Source organism: Tachyglossus aculeatus, chromosome 11 (assembly GCF_015852505.1).
Source record: "Tachyglossus aculeatus isolate mTacAcu1 chromosome 11, mTacAcu1.pri, whole genome shotgun sequence".
In the NCBI taxonomy this organism is placed as follows: Eukaryota; Metazoa; Chordata; class Mammalia; order Monotremata; family Tachyglossidae; genus Tachyglossus; species Tachyglossus aculeatus.
The window spans coordinates 47,029,269-47,037,720 of NC_052076.1; the positions used below are offsets into that span (position 1 = coordinate 47,029,269).

Consider the following 8,452-nt stretch of genomic DNA (forward strand, 5'->3'; position numbering starts at 1 on the left):
TGAATGTGTGACCTGTAAATATTTCAGAGGAGGAGGAGGAAGGATAAAGCCATCAATTTCCCTTTGACATGGGAGCAAGAGAGGGTGATGTTTGAGAGGGTGGAAGGAATGGAGTAAGGCTGTGACTAGGAAAGATCTTGGTTTCTTGTACAAAAGCATCCAGCGGTAATTATAATCCACATGCCTGTACCACATCTGGGTAACAGCTATTGTATGCAAACATTCAGGCCATTGCTGCACCACATAAGCTAAATGTTGGCAGGGCAAGCTACAGTAATATTACTGTCATCCCTTGAGTGCTGTAATTCTTCCCAGCAGCAGACACCCTTGCCCTCGTGTGGATGGTCACAGCCTCAATAAGCAGTTTCAGGGTTACTGACCTTTTTATTTTTTTTATTTTATTTATTTTTTTTTTTTACTCCTTGGCCCTGAACGAGTCAGAAAAAAAAAATTAAATAAAGTCTAGAAGCAGTTTCTTTAAATTCACCACCAAGTGAGTCTTGCCTCTGGTCAGAGAGGTGTCAGGGATCACCACATCCCTGGAGGCAGAAGAAGATTCCCAGGATCAATTCTGTCCCTCTGCTTGGCTTAGCTGCTGTGTGTGTGCGCCAACACAAAAGAATGGAGAAAGGTCCAGCAGGGCTTTGAGCTTTTGACGTAAGTAGGAATCTGGCACATGCTTTCTTAAAAATATTTGCAAATTTAATGACATTTTAACATTAAGACAGTGTACAGTTGTTTCTTTTTAAAACTCATATGAGCTCGAGGAACTGAGCCCGAGCTGCCCCTGCTGGGAGATTTACATTTTGTTATCACATCTCTGTTCTACTGCTGAGCACCCAGCTGGAGATTCCCAGAATATCAACTCCCTCACATGCAGAACAACACAAAGGAAGGAGGCTCCCAAATCAGGGTGCTTATGCTAGTGAGTCTGGCCAAGTAAATTGCCAGGGCACTTAGCTAACTTGGGCCCCAGAGGCAAGCTCTTTCCTCCTCAAGAGGCCCAAATGCAGGACTCTGGGTTTTCTGTGATATGTGGGGAAGTCCCCTTCATTAGTTTGACAGCTTGATATCTTCCCAGATTCCTATTCAGGTCCTTCCATTTTATCTCCATAATCCACTAGCTAAACCATCTTTTCTTCCCCTCTGCCCTTCACCCATTCTCCCCCCTACCCCCCAACCCCAATAAGTCTCTATAGAATCAATCCAGCCACAATCTACCCTATCCAAGCAGCATCTGGGCACAAAGGGAGTTAGTATGGCATCTGATTGTTCAGCTCTAAAGCACTCCGTACCTGAATTGTCCCGTGCCCCAGCGCAAAACACAGGCCAGATGGTTAAAATAGTCCCTTTGCCAGAGAGCTGCTGGTTTCCACTTGAATGTCCCATTCTAATATGGCGCATACCACGGTGAGAATCGTCCTCGTCCCCTGTGAAGAGGAAAACAAGCCAAGAGTTGTGTTGCTGTCAATATATGGGAGGGGCTTCAGAGGCCAGCAGGTGCAAGGCCAGAGGCCCAAGACCACCCAAGGCAGTCTCCAGGTGCTGAGAGTCAGTGAAGTGATCACCTCAGGGCACACCAGGGTAAGGGCGGTCTTGATTGCCCAGTCCAAAGCAAAAGGGATCCCCATTTGAACTGGGACCTGGAATGGAAAGCCAGTGGTTCTTGGGGTGGAGAAGCTCTGGAGAGCTGGCACTGGTGTCCAGGCAGTTGATTCCTGCCTGGTGGGGGACATTCATTCATTCAATCGTATTTATCGAGCGCTTACGGTGTGCAGAGCACTGTACTAAGCGCTTGGGAAGTAGAAGTTGGCAATATATAGAGATGATCCCTACCCAACAACGGGCTCGCAGTCTAGAAGGGGGAGACAGACAACAAAACAAAACGTGGACAAGTGTCGAGTCGTCAGAACAAATAGAATTAAAGCTAAATGCACATCATTAACAAAATAGAATAGTAAATATGTACAAGTAAAATAAATAGAGTAATAAATCTGTTCAACATATATACAGGTGCTGTGGGGAGGAGGAGAGGAAGAAGGGGGCTCGGTCTGGGAAGGCCTCTTGGAGGAGGTGAGCTCTCAGGAGGGCTTTGAAGGGAGGAAGAGAGCTAGCTTGGTGGATGTGCGGAGGATGTGCGGACGTGTGAGCAAACCCACCAGACCGAGTTTTGCCTAGGCAACCAAGCCTAGACCCTTGCCCGGATTGGAAGCTCCAGGCCCCCCAAACCCCCATCTTGGTCCTGTTCAGCCTGGTCCTCCATCTTCTCCTCCCCCTGATGCACCACCTCACCTGTAGATTCTTCCTCTTGGCCTAGATCTGGATCCACCGTGGAAACTGGCCCTGAGAGAGAGGGTTCCTCTGCCAATGCAGTGGCCCCGCAGGCCCCCGCGATCTGTAGAGCTGATTCCCGGCCTATTTGTCCTTTTGGGCAGAACCTAGAGCCAGATACAGAAAACCTCAGAGAAGACACTGCATGAGAGGGGGCTGGGAAGCCTCCTGCCATGGGCATAATAATAAATAATAGTAATAATAATAATAGGTATTTCCTAAGTACTTACTATGTGCCAGGCATTATACTAAGTGCTGGGGTAGATACAAGATAATTTGGTTGGACACAGCCCCTGTCCCATTCAGGGCTCACAGTCTTAATCACCATTTTGCAGATGTGGTAACTGAGGCACAGAGAAGTGAAGTGATTTGCCCAAGGTCACAACAGACCAGATGCGGAGCTGGGATTAGAACCCATGACCTTCTGATTCCCAGGCTGTGCTCTATCTACTTCAGGGGGGTGCCAATGCTGGAAACAGTCCGAGAGACCAACATTCAGAGATGCTTTTCTCCCCACACAGGTGGCTTCAATACCCAATCGGGAGGGAAAAGGAACCAGTTTACAGGCAGCCTGGGGAAAGGTCCCCTTTCCCTTGGGCTTCTCTAATCAGCTCAGAGCCTGCCTAATTGGAAATTCTTTTCTTTCGCTCCTCTCTGCCCATCCAGACAGATGCCCTGACCCATCCTTCCAGAGAGCTGTCTGGCCCTCACTCCCCTCCCCTGCTGGGACCCCAGTCAATCACTCACCTTAATGACCCGCCCGCGGAAAGTGCTCTCATCCAAAGCCATCGCAGCTTTTACGGAGCCCTCGCTGGCAAACTCAATGTAGGCATAGCTGAAAGGGGTGAAGGGACAGGGAAGGAAAATAAGGGCCAGGGTTCCCTCCCCACAGGAGACAGCTCTCTCCATGAATAGCAATAATAAAAATAGAGTGTTAATAATAAATGGCATTTATTACACATTTACTATGTGGAAAGCACTGTTCTAAGCGCTGGGGAGGTTACAAGGTGAGCAGGTTGTCCCACGTGGGGCTCGCAGTCTTAATCCCCATTTTACAGATGAGGTCACTGAGGACCAGAGAAGTTAAGTGACTTGCCCAAAGTCACACAGCTGACAGTTGGTGGAGCTGGGATTTGAATCCATGACCTCTGACTCCAAAGCTCGTGCTCTTTCCACTGAGCCACGCTGCTTCTCTGCTAGTGTTGCTATTTATGGAGCCCTTACTATGTACCAAGCACTGTAGATACAAGATAATTAGGTCAGTCAGAGTCCCTGCCCTACATGGAGCTCCCAGTTTAAGTAGGGGGGAGAACAGGTATTGAAAGCCCTTTGACAGATGAGGAAACTGAGGCCCAGAGCAGTGCTTTGCCCAAGGTCTCTGAGCAGGCAACTGATAGAGCTAGGGTTAGAACCTAGGTCCTCACTCATTTCGCTAGCCCACATTACTATTCTGCTTTAGACACTCCCTCTCCTCCTCAAGCCTTCCTGGACTATCATAAACCAGTCAGTGTCCAGAGAGCTGGGGTTCTAAAGCCACCAGCTTTTCCCATCTCCGCCGATCCATCCGCTTCCGTACAGGCCCCTGGTATTCCGTAAGTCTTGTCAGCCAATGTTTCTACCCCTGGACTCCGTAAGAGGTCCTTTTTAGAGAAGCAGCGTGGCTCAGTGGAAAGAGCCCGGGCTTTGGAGTCAGAGGTCATGGGTTCAGATCCCGGCTCTGCCACATGTCTGCTGTGTGACTTTAAGCAAGTCACTTAACTTCTCTGAGCCTCACTTCCCTCATCTGTGAAATGGGGATTAAGACTGTGAGACCCATATGGGACAACCTGATCACCTTGTACGCCCCCCCAGCGCTTAGAACAGTGCTTTGCACATAGTAAGCGCTTAACAAATGCCATTATTATTATTATTATTATTTTAACAGAGGGACAGTACCTGGCTCACATCAGACACCCTGGTACCCTTCCCATCACTTGAGAGGGAGGCTATTTCCTGTCAGTGGTGGGAGGCATAGGAATTTTTCCTTCTTCCTCTCAATGCCACTCTTCCCCATTCTCTGAGTCACTGATTTCCCCCTTTCACCCCCACCCCCCCCAACCCAACTCCCAGGCGATCCAGCACTGACCCCTTGGGGTGTCCGGAGAACTTGTCGCACAGAATGGTGACTCGGTTGATCTTCCCACAGCTGTTGAAGTGGGATTCCAGCTCCTCTGCCGTGCCTCCATAATCCACCTACAAAGACAGCCAGTCCTGGGGGGCCCTCCTGGCTTGCCCACCTCTGAGGGCTGTTTGGCTACTGCCTCTGCTTGTCCAGTCAAGGACGGGGAGCAGGGTGACCCAAGAGCAGACCCCAACTCCTCCTCCCCGCCCCCAACCAGGAGTCCCTTGCATTCTGGGCCAGCTACCTCCAACCCAGATCCTGGAAGCCATCCTACAGGATCACCCTAAATGAAGGAGGGATGGCCGAAAGGATGTTCACAGGAACCGCCAGCTCAGCCAGAAGGTGACCCTGGATCATCAGGGTACGGCCCACCTCTATTCCTCCTCCCCCTGCTCCCCTGGATCCTTCTCCATCAACTGTAGGGGGGCCCTAGGACTCAGGATCCCCGGGGGCTCACCCATCCATCTTCACGGGGTCCTACCCCCTGGGACGTTGCTCTGATCTCTTTGCTAAGATTACACCTTCCCCTTCATGGATCCCAAGGGCCAGTAATGAGGCGGATAGAAAGGAATATCAAGTCAAGTATTGGAAAGCGATGGCCAGTGTAAGAGGGAAAGCAAATGATAGTCTGTTCCCTGCCCCACACTCAAGCCCCTCTCCCCCACCATCCCTTCGCACTTTATCAGCTCTCTCACAAACCACACTCACTTACATTGCCCACGTAGACAGACCTATTATCAGCCTCCATCTTTTCCTTAGGGGTTCCCGGAAACAGAGCACCTGTGAGAAGAGAACACCTGAGCAGAGGCTCCCCAAAGGGAAGCGGAGAGGGGAGGGGATGCACTGAGGTGCCCAAGAATGGGGATCTTACCATGGAGAGGACCTCAAAGGGCCACCTGGGCTACTTAAGTGATCCAGAGCAGTTGGTCATCTCTCTGTGGAAATTATCAGACTTCTGCTCAGAGTCTGGGAGAAAATGGCCTCATGTTTCATTTTCCACAACCCCAGAGGGGAGTCTTAGCCCAGAAGGGCAGCTCAGCCCATTTTGCCTCCAAGATAAGGCTAAATGCAATATTTGCTTAGTGCTTACTATGTGCAAAGACTGTGAGCCCACTGTTGGGTAGGGACCGTCTCTATATGTTGCCAACTTGTACTTCCCAAGCACTTAGTACAGTGCTCTGCACACAGTAAGCGCTCAATAAATACAATCGAATGAATGACTGCAAAGGACTGTACTAAGCATCGAAGTAGATACAGTAAAATCAGCTCAGGCATAGACCATGAGCCCCATGTGAGACAGATTGTGGGTGGGGGGAGCAGGTACTTCATCCTCACTTTAGATGAGGAAGCTGAAGCACAGAAAAGTTAAGATCTGGCCTGAGGTTACCTGGCAGCCAAGTGGCAGAGCCAAGATTAGAACCCACATCCGCTGACTCCCACCCTTGTGCTCTTTCCACTGGGCCATGTTGCTTCTCCCAGTTCATGAAGTTTCCTCTTCAGGAATAGTTCATGCTCCCCTCAGGGAGGGAAGCCACTCAGAAGCCAAGGAGACCACAGAGCAGAGATTTAGTGGGCTATAAGGGTAGTCCCCAAGTCTCCTGGCCTCTTACCGAGGTCAGTGCTCAGCAAGATACTGTCAGTCACCGCCGCTGCCTCCTCGTAGGCCTTCAACCTCTCGTGGGCCTTCTCCAGCTCCCATAGCTTCATCTTGATGGCTTCCAGCTCCAGCCCGGCACACAGTGGGGGGGGCATCTCCAGCTGCCGCACACCTCCCATGCTGAGAGTGGGGTAAGGCTGGTGGGAGGAGGAGAGCAGGAAGGAAAGATTAGGATAGGGATTCTCCTGAGTTCAGAGGCCTCCACTCTTGGGAACTGATCATCAAGGGGCCTAGAAAGAGGTTCCAGGGAGCCAGCATGTGGGAAGGGGCGGGAGCTGAGGCAGGGGAAGAGGAAGCTGACATTAGCCTGATACCTCAGTAGGCCTCCCTCAGTCCTTCTCAAGTTCCCTTCTCAACCCAGAAAAAGCAGAACTTCAAGCAGATTCCAAGTAGTGCTTCCCCTTGTTAACCTAACCCAGGGCTTGTCAGAACCAGAGAAAGCTTTGGTCCTGCCTTCTTTCCCCTACCAGAGCAGCAGAGGGGCAGAGGTAATGGCCTCAGGCAGGCCTCTAAACTGTAAGCTCATTTTGGGCAGGGAATGCTCTGTTATACTCTCCCAAGTGCTTAGTACAGTGCTCTGCACACAGTAAATATAGTTGACTAACTAGAACACCACTGACCCAGGCACCTGAGCTCGGGTTGCATTCATTCATTCATTCGTATTTATTGAGCACTTACTGTATGCAGAGCACTGTACTAAGCACTTGGGAAGTACAAGTTGGCAACATGTAGAGATGGTCCCTACCCAACAGTGGGCTCACAGTCTAGAACACAAATACATACAACTGACTGGCTGACTCAGACCTCAGAAGTCTGAAGTCCTTTCCTCCCAACATCACAGACAACCCCACCCCCGTCTTGAAGTCAGGGCTTTGTACATAGGCCCAGGGAGGAGGGTACCCACAGAGTCCCCTCCTTCCTCTCCCCCACTTATCTCCCTCCCCACAGCACGTGTATATATGTATATATATTTGTATGTATTTATTGCTCTATTTTATTTGTACATATTTATTCTATTTATTTTATTTTGTTAATACGTTTTGTTTTGTTCTCTGTCTCCCCCTTCTAGACTATGAGCCCACTGTTGGGTAGGGACCGTCTCTAGATGTTGTCAACTTGTACTTCCCAAGCGCTTAGTACAGTGCTAAGCACACAGTAAGTGCTCAATAAATACAATTGAATGAATGAATCTCCAGAAGACTGGTCTTCTTGCCCGAACATCTAATTGTCTCCAAAGGATTCCCAACTCATTAAGAGAACACCAACCTCCCACCAAGCCCTGCTGGAGCCCTGCTGCCCAGCCAGGGAACTCTCCACTCTGCAGGGGAGACCAGGCCAGCCAGGGACCCGGTTAATTAGCGGATTAAAGCAGAGAGCCCCCACAGCTCCACGATGACTTGCAGAACTCATCCTCTGGGACCCAGCCCAGAAGTAAATGCATTGGGCCGGGCCCACTGGGGAGCCCCAACTAGCCAGTCCTCACCCCAGAATCAACCACCCCAATCACTCACCAACTCAGCTTCAGGGGGGTCTTCCAGGAAGTCCCTCTCCAGGAGGGACAGGGGGAAGTTTTCTTCATCCTCATCACCATCCTGCTTCTCGGAGCAGGACTGGGGCATCTGCTCCTCACCCCCTTCACCGCCCCATCCCAGATCTTCCTGCTGCTTGGGGACTCTCTGGAGCCAGGCCTCAGAGGGAGCAGGGAAGAGGGAGTTGCTGGTTGAAAACCACATGGCCACAGGTATAACATTTACCCTAACTACTCCCATCCCATGCTAACAACTCTCCAAGCCTGAAGCAGCCAGCTTGGGGCAAAGGAATTTAAATCATTTCCCCTGCCTCCCACCTGCTTCCACTTGAGCACTGAAAAGGGCCAAGCCCCCTCCGGGGGCAGGGTTCAAAACCCAAAGGTAATAGGGTAGTGTTGCATCCGCAGATTACTAGATACTTCAGAGTCAATTGGAGGATCCTTGCTTGAATATATGCAGGTAGTCAAAGGGTTGAATCAATCAATCAATCGTATTTATTGAGCACTTACTGTGTGCAGAGCACTGTATTAAGCGCTTGGGAAGTACAAGTTGGCAACATATAGAGACAGTCCCTACCCAACAGTGGGCTCACAGTCTAAAAGGGGGAGACGGAGAACGAAACCAAACATACTAACAAAATAAAATAAATAGAATAAATATGTACAAGTAAAATAAATAAATAGAGTAATAAATATGTACAAACATATATACAGGTGCTGTGGGGAAGGGAAGAAGGTAAGATGGGGGGGAACCGAATGAACTGAACCTGGCTTA

At 50.0% G+C, this 8,452-nt stretch overlaps 1 protein-coding gene across 1 annotated transcript; it reads right to left on the bottom strand.

The window, feature by feature from the left end:
• Positions 1 to 1,186: 1,186 nt before the first annotated feature.
• PABPN1L (PABPN1 like, cytoplasmic) lies at positions 1,187 to 7,918 on the bottom strand. Its single transcript, XM_038754675.1, has 7 exons — positions 7,661 to 7,918; positions 6,103 to 6,286; positions 5,205 to 5,272; positions 4,457 to 4,563; positions 3,079 to 3,166; positions 2,293 to 2,438; positions 1,187 to 1,430 (listed from the first exon to the last, which is right to left on the bottom strand). The coding sequence occupies exons 1-7, from the start codon at positions 7,916 to 7,918 to the stop codon at positions 1,391 to 1,393; spliced, it is 891 nt and encodes a 296-aa protein (XP_038610603.1). The 3' UTR covers positions 1,187 to 1,390.
• Positions 7,919 to 8,452: the final 534 nt, after the last annotated feature.

Bases quoted from the DNA above. Each gene is read 5' to 3' on its own strand.
- PABPN1L (XM_038754675.1), bottom strand. From the start codon at position 7,918: ATGGGAGTAGTTAGGGTAAATGTTATACCTGTGGCCATGTGGTTTTCA. The intron at 6,287-7,660 runs GTGAGTGATTGG...TCCTCCCACCAG, and splicing joins ACCCCCCTGAAGCTGAGTTG to CCTTACCCCACTCTCAGCAT. The intron at 2,439-3,078 runs GTGAGTGATTGA...ATCTGGCTCTAG, and splicing joins TCCGCGGGCGGGTCATTAAG to GTTCTGCCCAAAAGGACAAA.